This window comes from Populus alba, chromosome 5, assembly GCF_005239225.2.
Source record: "Populus alba chromosome 5, ASM523922v2, whole genome shotgun sequence".
In the NCBI taxonomy this organism is placed as follows: Eukaryota; Viridiplantae; Streptophyta; class Magnoliopsida; order Malpighiales; family Salicaceae; genus Populus; species Populus alba.
Window position 1 is genome coordinate 3,558,798 of NC_133288.1, and position 14,576 is coordinate 3,573,373.

Genomic DNA, 14,576 nt, shown 5'->3' on the forward strand with positions numbered 1-14,576 from the left:
GGTCACTCAAATAGAAGCGAGAGTAAGAGCAAGAGATAGTTTTGTTATTAATGAGATCAAATTATTTAGGAAACGACGTAAATGCGGGTAGATAGACATTTTATGTTGATATATTTTAGGATTTTAATTAATAAAATATTACACTATTTAATTGTTTCATATTTCTTATATATGTATATATGTTTATTTATTTGTATTTGTCTTGTGAAAACATTATCTTTTATAATAATTTACAAATGTGGTGAGTGAAGATAATTGAGGTGTGTGTTTTGAGTTGCAAGCCTGAGGCTACATGTGATCATGAATTATGAAAAATGTTGTATTTGGTTATTGGGATTATATACATGTATTTTCTTCAAGTAGGACAATATTTTTAATAAAATCTTTAAACAAGGAAAATTATGCTAAAATTTTCTTTAAAATTAGAAAAATCCTCACTAACTAAAAAAAATCTGTTATGAATTCAAGGTTCTAGAATTTATCGTTATCATTAACTAGATTAAATGTAAGATTAATAAACTAAATAATCATGAAAATTAAAATTATTATACATTTCATCGATAAATCTTACAGTAACCCTTCAAAATATATAAGATGCAAGGGTAGCTAGTGAATTTTGGTTGGAAGGTTATGAGAATATAATATTTAATTAATAACATATTTCTGAACAATAACAGGACCACGATATAAATGTTTGAGAAAAACAATATTAATTAAATATAACATTACAGAACCACAATAAAATAAATATAAATAATGCTACTCTTGCAAAACTTTTTTTTATTACTATTATTTGGCCAAAACATTTGTCTTTTTATGCTAATAGCACAGTATAGCCCCAAAATTAACCCCGCCCGCAGCCCCTCAACGAACTCCTTTTACTAATCTACGAGGGCAATCTCGGCCATTCACCTGCCCCCGCAAGCACCGTACCTATCACCGCCAAACTGATCCCTCCCTCTCAATCAAAACCCCCAAGTAAAACCACTCTCTCTAATTCTTCGATCTCGATCGAACCATAGCCTGACTTAGCCAGGGAGTACCACAATGGGTGTGCCGGCGTTCTACAGGTGGCTCGCAGACCGGTACCCGCTATCAATTGTTGATGTAATTGAAGAGGAACCTCAAGAAGATTCGAATGGAAACTCTAAACCAATCGATGTTTCAAAACCTAACCCTAATGGTATCGAGTACGATAATTTGTATCTGGATATGAACGGGATTATCCATCCCTGCTTCCATCCTGAAGGAAAGGTCTATTTTTACAAACTTTTACTTGCACAATTTTGCGAAAGTTTTAGTGTTTTAGGGTTTTGAAGGAGCAACTTGGAATTTAATTCTTGTTAAATTTTGATGCAAACGTAATTGACTGTTGTTACATTTTGATGGTTAGTGTTTGCTGCAAGCCTATACTTGTGCAGATTGTAAAGTTTTAGTTAGGGTTTGCTTGAGGTGTTTTCTTTTGTGTTTAATGTAATTGTTGTTAATTTTGATGGATAATGTTTAAAACGAACATGCATTTACAGTTTTAGACAAGTTATAGGGCTTCGGTAAGGTTTAAAAGATGGGATTGTTTTGTGTGTGATATTTAAATGTTGTCAATTTTCATATTTTCACTAGATGTAGAAATTTATATTGTAAGATTTCAAAGATCTCCTTTGTGTGTGCGATTCGAATGCTGTCACTTGTCAACTTTGATGATTTGGGTTTAGAAGAGTTTTTTTATTTTATTTTTTCTGTGTAATTGAATAAGCTGAATGGTTTCTTACTTTTGATTTTATTTACAGCCTGCACCTGCTACTTATGATGATGTGTTCAAATCTATTTTTGCTTACATTGATCATTTATTTGCTTTGGTTCGTCCAAGGAAGCTACTTTTTATGGCAATTGGTAGGGTTCTTTTTTTTTTTTGAATTTGGGTTTTCTTTTTTCTTTTTTGTATTTATTGAATTTAAAATCATTTAAAGCTGATTCTTTTTTTCTTACTTGAGTTAATTGTAGATGGGGTTGCTCCAAGAGCTAAAATGAATCAGCAACGGTCACGACGGTTTAGAGCTGCGAAAGATGCTGCTCAAGCAGTAAGATTGATATATTTTAATGGGTTTTTTTTTAGTGGATCCTCTTTTGTGGAAGTGTTGAACTCAGTGTTATTTTATTTACAATGTATTTAGGAAGCTGAAGAAGAAAGGCTGAGGAAAGAGTTTGAGGCTGAGGGGGGATTTTTATCTGTTAAAGAAAAGCCTGAAACACGTGATTCTAATGTTATAACACCAGGCACTCAATTTATGGCAGTTCTTTCGATTGCGCTTCAGTATTATATACAAAGTAGATTGAATCACAATCCAGGCTGGCAGAATACCAAGGTGTGAGGGATGCCATCCTTTGGCTTAGTTTGTTGTAGATCGGATGATTCCTTGTTCGTGGAGTAATCCCTTCTGTATCTTTTTGAATATACATCTGGCTTTTCAGGATACTTTGTGTTCTCTAAATTTATTTATGGGGCTGCATTGGGTGATTATTTGAAGGTTATTCTTTCTGATGCAAATGTTCCTGGTGAGGGAGAACACAAAATCATGTCTTATATAAGATTGCAACGCAACATTCCCGGTTTCAATCCAAACACACGGCACTGTCTGTATGGTCTGGTTAGTGTGTTTCTGACTCTAGGCAAATTGTCATTTTCCTGGTCTTATTATTTTGTTATTAATTTGACACCTAACTGCTAATGAAAATATTTTGTTTGTGATTAGGATGCGGATTTGATTATGCTGTCTTTAGCTACGCACGAGGTTCACTTTTCAATATTAAGAGAGGTTTGGAGCTCAAGTTTCCTAAAGTTTTCATTGTTGTTTCCATCTGATTGTTGTTCAATTCATAAATTTTATATTCCTGGATTGTACAGATGGTCATATTTCCAGGGCAACAGGAGAAATGTTTTCTCTGTGGTCAAGCTGGTCATCTTGCAGCTGAATGTCGTGGTAAGCAAGGAGATGATGCTTTAGATTGGAATGTGGTAGATGATACCCCAATTCACAAGAAGAAATATCAGGTTGAAGAACAGACACCAACTATTTCCATTCTTTTCTATCTCTTGTCTCACTACTTCTAAATCATATCCTTATTTGAACAGTTTCTCAACATCTGGGTTTTGCGAGAATATCTGCAATATGATCTGGACATTCCAAACCCACCATTTGCAATTGACTTCGAAAAGATAGTGGATGACTTTGTGTTTATGTGTTTTTTTGTTGGCAATGATTTTCTTCCGCATATGCCAACATTGGAAATTCGCGAGGTATGTAAGTAATGAGCAATGGTTACAAAAATGAGTTTGGAGCTGAACAACATGATGAATTCCATTCAGTTTATTTATCAAAGATCAATTCTTAGCAAACAATTATTGTGGGATGTAGTGGTTTTTTTTGTTTTATAGCTTGTTTGTGTTGCTCTGCATCTAGTTCTTTTGGAGGCTTTTAAGCTATAACATTAAATGGCACTCACTGTCTCTTATTCTCCAACCTCTCTCTTCTACCTTTTGTGATGAAATCTATTCTTGTTTTGTCAACAGAAAAGAAAGATATTGCTATTTTATTCATGTGGGCTATACTTTTGTTTTGCAGTCTTGTTGCCTCTTGGTTTTCTCTTCGCTGCATTTTTCTTCCTGGTGCTGTCTACACAATGTATTTGACTCTTAAAATTTTATTAATTTCATCATTACCTCCTTTCCTGATTCAGGGTGCTATAAACTTACTGATGCATATTTATAGAAGGGAGTTCTCTGCAATGGGTGGTTATCTTACTCATGCGGGTGAGGTAAATTTTCTTTTTTATGCTCTCTACATGACTTCTATCTTTGATTATACTTTGGAATTGGGATTGGTTCATGTTTCTTATATTAAAGTCTGTTAAAGAATTGGAATACTGCCTTAGTCTAATTTTATACTTTACATCTGTCTTTGTTCAGTTATCACAATTATGATCAGTTGGAAACTGTATGCAACCCTGTAAAGTTTAGGCTAACATCTGAGATTTCTAATTTCAGACTTAATTTTGAACTCTTTAAACCCTTCCATTTCATCCTATAGCTATCTGAATTGATGTGGACTAGCTGTCACATGAGGACATCCTTGGTAACATGAGATTTTGGGCTTTATGTTTGCAGGATGGTATTGTTCTAAATATTAGGTAGTTCATAAATTATTGATGCATTTAATTTATCTTCTGTTAGAATTAGATCATAGTTGCCCAATTCCAACCTTTTTGTTTGTATCTCTTTTATTTTACTTCTTGGAAATCAAATTTAGATTGTGCTCAAATTATAAATTTGAATTTCTAGAATGACCTCCTTGCTAAACATGTGCTGTAATATTCAGTGGGTTCTAGTGAGGGTATAGGCATGTTATGGCCTGTCTTGATCCCTATTTATTTTAGACTACTTTTTTCTCTCTCTTTTTCTTTCAAAGAAGTTTGTTTTTGGTTCTGAAAGTCTTACTTGGCTTGTAGATTCATTTTATTTGTTATTGCTCTTTGTTGCCAATATCATGAAAGCAATCTTGACTGAGCTTGGGTCCTGAAAAAATGATTGGGACAGGCTTAGATGTAGCTTCCCAAGCCTCATAACATCTGCTGTTTCTAGGTTCACTGGCTCAGCCATATTCACATGGTTATACAGTTCCATCTCTCTGTTGGACTTGCCAAAAACTAGTTCTTCCATCTCTTTCCCCTTTTAAATTATCATGGCTTGCTTTTCTTATGCTTATGTTGCATTGTAGGTTACTTCCAGGGAATGATTGTACCATTATTTGGTACCATGAGTTCTAATAAACATTCTGATTACAATTAGCTTGTGTATCCAGGTTTTCCTTGATAAAGTAGAACACTTTATTCAGTCTGTTGCTGTTTACGAGGAGCAAATCTTTCAGAAGAGGGCTCGTATACAACAGGTTCTTTCTTTCTCTATGCATGGTCTTTCTCTCTTCAGTTATCATCGAATGGTCTAATGTGAACGTGTCTGTTTTCTTATTATTCGTTGTTGGTATTGGCATGCTCACTCTTCTTGGACCTTGTTGGCTAGAAACATTTATGTTTAGATGGCAATTTATGTAAAATCTTGGTGATGATTTAAATTATCTGTAACTGTAAATCTGATCCATACGGTACATGGGATATGCAGCCTTAAATAACCTCATATGCTACTCCTGATTTATCTTTATTAGCCAGTAGTATTGGATTCTGTGAACCATAAGGTACAAAGTCTGAGACGCACTTTGAAAATTGGTCTAGTAATAAGATTTTGATCTGTGTGCTGGAGCTGGTGAATTTGAGGGAACCACACACCTTTTTTTTTTTTTTTTTTTTGAAATTCTTGGTTCTCTAAGATTCACATCAAATTTTTGTACATTCATTCTAAAGCAGACTTTATTTATTCTTCTTTCTATTTTTCTTCTGTGGTGAATTTTGAGCTTTGGAATCATATACAAACAGTCTTCTCAGTTTTTTTTCCTGTTTGCACTTATGTGGATTATCCATTTTCAGGCGTTCGAGAATAATGAAGAAATGAAACACAAAGCAAGAAGAGATCTCTCTGAAGAGACACAAGCACCACCTGTAGATAAGGTTTGTGGTTAAAGTGTTTTCATTTGATGATGTGGATTTAAATAAATGTGTTATGATTTGAGTTTGCCTGCAGAGAATTTGTTTAGGACCTATGTTAAACAAAAATGAGCCTATTATCAATTCATTAACATTTAGTTTTTGACAGTAACCTCAATCCTCTCTCATTTTTCGGGCTTATTAGATTTGTATGTTTCAAAAAATGATGATTGCTTTTGAACTGGTTGATTTGTATCTTATGGATGTCTTATTTTACCTGTTATCAATGTGGCTTTTATTTTGTGGTTCAAAAATGAAAGATTATTTTAGTTCAGCAGTGAGTGTCTTAATATTGAATATTCACTTTAGCATGCTCCTTTTCTGTTTGATATTTGCATGCCAAATGAGGACAAGGTCAGTCCATTTGAAGGCCAGTCTTTTGTCTTCCTGGCTGTCCATTTTCCTGGCATAAAATGCAGTTCATTTTTCTTGTTCTCAGGTTAAATTAGGGGAGCCTGGATACAAAGAGAGATATTATGCTGAGAAATTTGATTTATCAAATGAAGAGGAGATTGGCAAAGTTACAAAAGATGTGGTAAGTTAGTTTCTTTCTCCTTATCATGCAATTAGCTCTGCAGCTTAGTCATATAGTTTATTATCTGGGTTTTCTCTTGATTGCAAGAGTTTGTTTGGACACGGTAGTTCATGACAACCAGCTGTCTCCCCCCTCCAGTCTTTCCTCTCCTAAAAAACCCCCTGGCTCCAATATAAAAGCTGCAAGTTTGCTTGTACGTTTCTAATTATATTTTGTGCACTGCAAGTTATATGCTCTGTGCTTCATTATAAGATCCCTTGCCATGATGAAATACATGCAGATGAGTCTTTCGTATCCCTTTTTCTAACTGATACACCATGGGCTGGGCTGGTGTTCATTATAGTTGTTAGTTTAGCTAGGTGATCTTCGAGTGACCCTGGTCTTACTGTTGTGCTATTAACTGGCTGTTGGTTTTCCATTTCCAGTTCCTAAGAGTTCAGTTATTCGTTTATCTGGATGATCTTTAAGTACTGTTGTGCTATCTGCTTCTAGTTTCCAGTCCCCAAGATTTTTTTTTCTATGAATGATTAAAAATCCTTTTGATGTGATTGTTTTTGGTTTAATATCATCCCAAACCCATATTTTTCTCCACCTTTTCATGTTAAGATTTCTCATCGTAAATTGACTTTGGATTTAAAGTGTAATATAATAAGGTGAACTTGCACAGATTTACATCAAGAAAATTAAGGTTGCTTTTTGAAAATCAAGGAATTTTATACGTTTTTCCTTGAATGGAATGCTATTATGCACTGTCTTAACCAAAAAAAGAAAATAAAAGAAAAGAGTAAATAAACAGAGAAAAAGTAAGTGATTATCATCATAACAAATAGAAACATGGAGTGACAGAAAAGTTGGAATGTGGGGGAGTATGCAAAATATGATATCTGGAGTATAAATTTTTTGTTAAGTTGCTAATTTTTTTCCTTTTTGTCTGTTCCCTCTCCCCATCACTTGTTTTCTAGATGATCAATCATGTATCTGAAAAACATGAAATTAACATTTGATTGTGCAGGTTTTGAAGTACGTGGAAGGTTTGTGTTGGGTCTGTCGCTATTACTACCAGGGTGTTTGCTCTTGGCAATGGTCAGTTCAATAATGGCTGAAACTAGAAAGTCATTATGCTTCTTTTCACTGGCTTTTTTTTTATCAGGTTGACAAAGTTTTTTATTGGAATTTCAAGTACAAGCATGTGCACAAAACATACAAACCTTTTTATGAATGCGTAGTTTCTTTAAGTTTTATAAATGAGACTTTGACGTGCTGGTAAAATAATAATGGAAAAGAGGACAGCGGGCTCATTTAAAGTTGAGAAATGTAGTTCTATCCGTTCTGTATGTGGTTTTGACCTGGAGCTTTTAGGCATGACCTGCCAGATAATCCAATTTCTCTGGCATGTGACACCTAAATTTAGCTTTGCCTTCTCTCCTCATCAAACGAAAAAAAAAGGCTTCCAAATACTCTGTAATCTTATATGATACTGTTCTTTACTGCAATTAATTAAACTTTTAATTCTGTTGTCTGTTTCAGGTTTTATCCATACCATTATGCTCCATTTGCTTCAGATATTAAGGATCTGGATGAGATGGAAATAACCTTTTTTCTTGGAGAGCCATTCAAACCCTTTGATCAACTTATGGGGACACTACCAGCTGCGAGGTGTTTTTTTTTTTTTTTCAAACTTCTTTTGTTTTCTATTTTACTTTTGGGATTCTGTCTGATTATTCTTTCTGTGCTGATTTTTTTACTGCTGTGTGTATTACAGTTCTAATGCTTTGCCAGAAGAATACAGGAAATTGATGACCGACCCATCTTCCCCAATTCATCAATTCTTCCCCTCAGGTAAAAGAATTGATGGAAAGAAATTTATCGATTTACCTCAAAGAATGTTTATCTTCTGCACAAGATTGATTGGGTTTCTTTATCGTGGGCAGATTTTGAAATTGACATGAATGGCAAGCGCTTTGCTTGGCAGGTAAATTCTTCTGAATCAGTTATCAATCAGATGTTTTAATTATTCTTTTTTTTTCTGCTATCAACTGATTACAGTTACCTTATATTTATTGGAAGCCAGGGTATTGCCAAATTGCCATTCATTGATGAGAGGAAATTGCTTGCCCAAACAAAGAAGCTTGAAAGAACTTTAATGGTATTTAGTGTTTTAAAGTAGTATGCAATAACTTCATCTTTAGTAAACTCCGTTCTCTTCTCTCTTGTATGCATCAGTCATTTTATTGGAGGTTTTTGCTCAGCACTTGTTCTTGTAAATACAAACTACATTTTCCTTGCTCCTCTGTATATTCAGCTATCTATTGGAGGCTTTTACTCGCTGATATTTTCAGAAACTTGAAGTAAAATAATTGCAGTTAAGATTTTGCAAAACCAATTTAATGGAGAAATGCCACTGTCTTAGAAACCAAGTTTTTTGCAAAGAGAAGGATTTTAAAGACCAATTCCGAGTAATGATTTAAGATTTTAGGAGACACTATCAATTCAAATATGGATGTCATGGAAATATATTTATTTGTTACAGATGCTTTTGCAACAAAAGTTTATTTTTCATGTTACTGTAAGGAAGGAGGAGGTTGTAAACCCAAAATCATATGCCTTTTGTCAACCTAGGAGTTTTTAACTTATTTTCTTTTCTAGTTTTGTAAATTTTTTAATAGAAAAATATCCAATTTCATGATTTAATAATTTTGTTATAAAATTTGTACATGAATAATCCATTTTGACTTTTGAGTCATTTCCAGACCAAATTGATCAGTTTTTTGGTTTCTGATATAGCCTCCTGTACTCAAATTTCTCCTTAAATATAATCTGTAAGCACCAAGGGTAGTTTAAAGCTGGCAGTCAGTCCTGTTCACACCCCTATAATAAGTTTGAGTCTTTAGTAGTTATGCGTTGCTGTTTCTGGCATAACAGTCTTCTGTATAGTCTGGATGTCAAGTATGCTAATCTTTAATTTGCTTTTTGCAGGAGGAAGAGCGGGTCAGGAATAGTGTGATGCTTGATTTGCTATATGTCCATCCTGTTCATCCATTGTCTAAACAAGTCATTTCTTACTATCATCATAACTATCGTTTACCTGTTAGTGAAAGAATGGCTTTGGAAATTGACACGAGAGCTAGGTTTGTTGGCCTTGTTGTGGATTGATCTTTTAGTTTGAAAGGTTTCAAATCATTTTTTATGTGTGCTGGCTTTATCATCTCATTTGTTGCTTACCTTTTCCAGTGGTGGAATGAATGGTTATCTTTGGTTATCTGAAAGAAATGTGTGGAGAAGTGTGGTCCCTTCTCCTATCAGTGGATTGCCAGCCTTAGAGTATAACCAAGTTTTGTAAGTTCACCTTTTTCCACTGCTGTTTTTATAAGCTAATGGATCCTTGGTGTGATGCTGTGCATTTTTTATTTGCAGAAATATCACATACCTAACTCCTTCAAGTCATAGACACATCCCAGAACCTCCAGAGGGTGTAGTCATGCCTGAAAAGGTTTGTGAGCTCCGGATGCTTGTAGATTTGGTTTATTTCTTTGTGAGTAGATAAGTGAAGGACATGAAGTTCCTGTCGACTGATGACAGGGGTAGTGATTCTATTCATGTACAGAATAATATATCGTAGTGTTACTGTGTTTCAAATTACAGAGTTTACTGGAGCAGTAAACTGGAATTCTTCTTTGAAAATTAGTTGGACATGGTGCTGTGTTTAAACAACCTTTTGGTTTAGTATTAGCCATGTGTTTTGTAGGTATAATTGGGCAGTAAACTGGAGGCATTCCTTGTGTTCAAGGAAATTGAAATGAAAGTTTCTGAATTGAGTTTTGTCACAGTAGAGTTGCTTGTTTTTGTTTTTTAAAGCTGCTCCCCACTGTATTGGTGTAAGTGCTGATGCAATAGTAATATAATGGTCATGTTCAGTTTGCAGATGCAAGGATGCTCATATGTTGTTTCCTTGAAGACATTTTCTTTTGATAATGTGTTGTGTTATCACAGTGTTTGACATTAGTTGGCAATTTGACTTTAAAGATGCCTAATTTGAGGTATGTTCTTGCTATTTGCAGATCTTAAAACCTACAGATATTAAACTGTTTCCCACATTATGGCATGAAGATAATGGCCGCAGACAGCAAGGCAGGGAAAGGTATGAAATATGCATTTAAACATCTTTGCAATGGTTCATCTGCATGGTTGCTTTAACTGTCCGGTTAGTCAGGTTGAATATGCCTGACATTCTGTCATGATCACTATTCTTAACAGACAATGCGTATAGTTCCATTTATCTGTGGAGACAGGATGGGGTTCATTATTATCTTTTCTTTTTTCACCAAATACATATATTGTCAGGAATTTTATTCAAAGGCTTATAAGTTTTCATTATCTCTCCCAAATGAACTAATTTGCATGTGCTGTCCCTGTCCTACAGGCCACAAGTACCCCGAGCAGTAGCTGGCCCTGTATTGGGGGAAGCAGCTCATCGTCTTGTCAAGAACACCCTTAATATCAAACCTAACGGTTCATCTTCTCGAGGCAATTACACATTCAACAGGCCAAGACCTGCTGGGCCAGCTGGTTATGGAAGGGGCTATGGGGACGATCCAAACTATCATTATGCACATTACAATAACCAGCAAGGCCTAATGAGTAATCATATGTATCCTGTCTCATCAAATGGTGTGCAAGGCAACCGACACAACTCTAGGCCTCAAGACAGAGTGCAGTACCATCAACAGTACCATGATTTGAGTACTGGGGTGTCTGCTCTGACTCTGGAAGAAAATTTCAGAAGCAGGGCACCTGCGGTGATCTCACCACGAATTCCGAATCCAGGATACACAACGAATTTATACAATCAGTTTGAGCATAACACAGGTCCACTTCCATCACCACCCACCAATTGGATCAACAAAACAGCAGCAGGAGACGCTGGGATGTACTTCAGACAAGACACAACATCAAGGGGTCCAAATGAGAAGCAGTTGAAGCAGGTTTACCAGGTTAAGACACAAGTAGCTCAGGAGACGTCAGATATTCTAGCTCAAGAAATATAAGATTTAAAACAGCAGTAACACTGTAGATTTGGTTAATCTTGTACATTTTCTGACCACCCACATAGCTGTGGCAATGGATCTTCATTTTCTGACGAGTTTACTCAGTTTGGGTAAAACAGCCACAGAATGCTATTCCTGGACGGTATGCATTAACCAGAGTTTGAGGCCGTTTAGACGTTTATTTGGATACTGAAACATACTGAATTTAGTGAACGGTGGCCTTTTGAGATCCAGTTTTGATTTGGGGCGAGTTAGCAATCTGCTTCTTACCTCTTTCATGTTGCAATTTCTCTCTTCCGGATTTTCCTATTTGTTTACTGGGCTGTCATATAACTGTATCATACAAATGTGTTGTTGTAATCGGGCTGGATCACTGGAAATTACAATCGGGTCTTCTTCCGTAGTGTTGTTTTATATCGGGAAGATCAGAAACGTTGTCAGCATGTTACTTATTTTGGATGGTGTAATGATTCTGGATGTAATTCTATGCAGTATCCTCTTTAGTGACTTGAACTATTTGCTTTTTCAGAGTTTCTGTGCAAGTCTGACAGCATCTGTAGGATTATTATTTACGAAACCATAAACGATTGCATAACAGGTAGAAGCTGTTTTCTAGTTAGAACTCGATCTGCTCCTGACAACTTGATCGTCCAGTGCTTTTAATTTGTGAGGCGATTATGACTGAAATTGACCTGGAGTTGCTAACGGCTTGGAAATAACTTGCTAGAGCCCCCCTTCGGTATCATGCTTGCTCTCCCGGTGATCAAGGAGGCAGAGATGGTTCTCTATAGATGCCCCTTCTATCCAGGGTTGGAGTTGGGGCTGGAACGCCATTCTTGATGAAGTTTCTGTGTTAACATGTTCAATTAGAGGTTCATCTCCCCTTCCCATTCAAGCCTCTCATCGCATTATATTCTCAATGAATCTAAACTTTTTTATTCTCTCACATTTTTTGCAGTCCATTGTGCTTCAGCAATTATTTGCAGCATAGACAAGGTGCATGCTTGATAGAGTACAAAACAATAAATAATGAGCTAACTGAGCAATAGAGCCTGAAGATGAAGAGAGACAAAAGTCGAAAGATCTTCATTTGATAGAAGAAATTCGATTCCGAACTCCATGTTCTGGTATTTGTGTAACTCAAAATGCAATTATTACTAACTTCAAATACATATAGTACAGCATCATATAACAATACCCAAAAAAAGAAAACCCTCACCGTTTACTATTGCAGAAAATACCCTGACAAGAACAAAACAAAGAAGAAGAACAAGGTCCCAAATATTAGAACAGCCTTTTGACCAGAAGTAAGTGCATTGCCTCCTAATCCATACTGCTGGTTCTGCGCAAACCCAGCAATCTCAACACTTTTACTCACAAAGAAACTCTGTGCAGCGCCACAAGTAGGACACCTCCATTCACCAGGCAGCTTATCAAACTGAAACCCTGGTGGTATTGGATATGATGGGTCACCAACTGACTCGTCATATTTGTAACCACAAGACCTACACTCATAAATCCCAGTGTTTAAAACTGCAAACTTCTCTTCTAACCGCCTCTTGTCAAACTTTGGTTCTTCTCCTTCTCCTTCTCCTTGTTCAACAGGAGACTCAGCTGGTGGATTGGTCAGGCTTGAATCCGATAAAGATGGTGTCTTGTCTTCTTTGGAGACATCAATGGAGTGAAGGGAGAAAAAATGAGTCTTTTGGGGTTTATGAATGGAAAGGAATGATATTTTGGAGAGATGGGTTCTGGACTTCGGAGAGGGAAGTTGAGGTCCTTGAGGAAGGTTGAAAGAGAAAGTGGCTCTTGTAGCTGCACAAGCCATTGGTGAACTTTTTTGAGTTTTATGGCTTGGCTTCTATGTCCTGTCAGTGTGTTGAGTTTTAAAGGGTATGGACAAAAAAGCAACGTGTGTAGAGTTTCTGGGTGGAGGAGGAGAAAAGGAGTGGATCCATGGAAGGAATAGCATCTGTGTGTTTGAGTGGGTGGTGGATAAGGTTGGGGAAGTGACAATGGCTGCAAATCAATTCTTGCAATGGGCTGGGGCATGGCATGGGTTCAGATTTGGGTTTAGGTTTCTTCTGTAGCCCAGTATAATATATGACTGTTGACAAGTCTTCCATTGTACTGTTGACCGGTTGCAGGACGGGAGCACTTTGGTAATTGTCTTTTTTTTTTCTTTTTTTAAAAATATTTATAAATATATTAAAATAATTTTCTTTACATTGACAATAGCAAGGGTAGTGCCTACCTTCTACATATAAGTGTGTATTTAGTATTGTGTTAGTATTTTATATTGTAATTGCAATTCTTTTTTAAAATGTTTTTTTTTAAAATACATTTAATAATAATTTTTTATTTTTAAAAAATTATTTTTAATATAAACATATGAAGAGTCTGTTTGTCTACACAGCTGCGGCTGTGTTTTATTTAAAACGCAGTCAGCAGCCGTTTGGTAATAAAAAAACTCGATTTATTGTGCATGGAGCCCACGTGTTTTTTGCGTTTAAAACGCTGAAAATAAAAAGCATAAAAAACCTGCTTTTCATGCACTATAGCCTGTAAAAACTAACGAATAGTGCAATTCACTGCACTGTTCACGTGAACAGTGCAATTCACTTGCACTATTCGCTCTTTTTTTTATAAAAAAATTGTATTAATTTTTTTTTTTAAAAAAAAACTAGTTTAGAGAATTAAATTCATTCGCGATATGAACAATATTTTTTTCTCAAAAAACTAGTATAGAGTGAATTAAATTTACTCGCACAATAATATTAATTTTATATCTGATAATATTTTATCCAATTTTATTACACGCTCAAAAAATGATGAAAACTACAGTTCTTATCGGATGAATTTTGTACATAATGAAATTATAAATAGTTTAATGGAATAATAAAAAATATTTTATATAAAGTATTGTTTTTTTCATGATGCAATAGGAATAATTAATTTTACAATATTTAAATTTAAAACCATCAATATTAATATATATTTTTTAAAATTATTTTATAATCTCAATTTCAAAAGCATTCTTAACCAAACACATTAAACTATTTTTTCTTCAACCTCAATTTTAAACACAGTTTTAACCAAACACCTATTTTTTCAAACCAGCCTCAACTAAAAGTGTTTTTTACAAAATAATTTTTTTTCAAACCACAACCACAACATCTACCACAATACCAAACACACTCTAAAATAATATAAAAAAATTAATTTAAAACTTCAAAATTCTTTGAAACGCATAACCAGCCGCATTCCAAACAGGTCTAAATAAATAAATAAAAATGAAGCAGATATTGATGGTGAATCTATTACATAACTGCTTTCAAGACATA

The 14,576-nt window shown here is 35.1% G+C and overlaps 2 protein-coding genes across 2 annotated transcripts; one reads left to right on the top strand and one right to left on the bottom strand.

Moving 5' to 3' along the window:
- The first annotated feature begins 872 nt into the window (after positions 1 to 872).
- LOC118051376 (5'-3' exoribonuclease 4) lies at positions 873 to 11,760 on the top strand. Its single transcript, XM_035061990.2, has 22 exons — positions 873 to 1,254; positions 1,788 to 1,890; positions 2,002 to 2,078; positions 2,172 to 2,363; positions 2,526 to 2,645; positions 2,751 to 2,813; positions 2,903 to 3,049; positions 3,131 to 3,295; positions 3,736 to 3,813; positions 4,857 to 4,943; positions 5,536 to 5,616; positions 6,092 to 6,187; positions 7,200 to 7,270; positions 7,715 to 7,843; positions 7,950 to 8,026; positions 8,119 to 8,159; positions 8,259 to 8,333; positions 9,164 to 9,315; positions 9,419 to 9,523; positions 9,602 to 9,677; positions 10,246 to 10,325; positions 10,608 to 11,760. The coding sequence occupies exons 1-22, from the start codon at positions 1,048 to 1,050 to the stop codon at positions 11,230 to 11,232; spliced, it is 2,847 nt and encodes a 948-aa protein (XP_034917881.1). The 5' UTR covers positions 873 to 1,047; the 3' UTR covers positions 11,233 to 11,760.
- A 525-nt stretch (positions 11,761 to 12,285) lies between these two features.
- LOC118051386 (uncharacterized) lies at positions 12,286 to 13,236 on the bottom strand. The gene has a single exon (XM_035062013.2). It carries the CDS (start codon positions 13,058 to 13,060, stop codon positions 12,458 to 12,460), a length of 603 nt encoding a protein of 200 aa, XP_034917904.1. The 5' UTR covers positions 13,061 to 13,236; the 3' UTR covers positions 12,286 to 12,457.
- Positions 13,237 to 14,576: the final 1,340 nt, after the last annotated feature.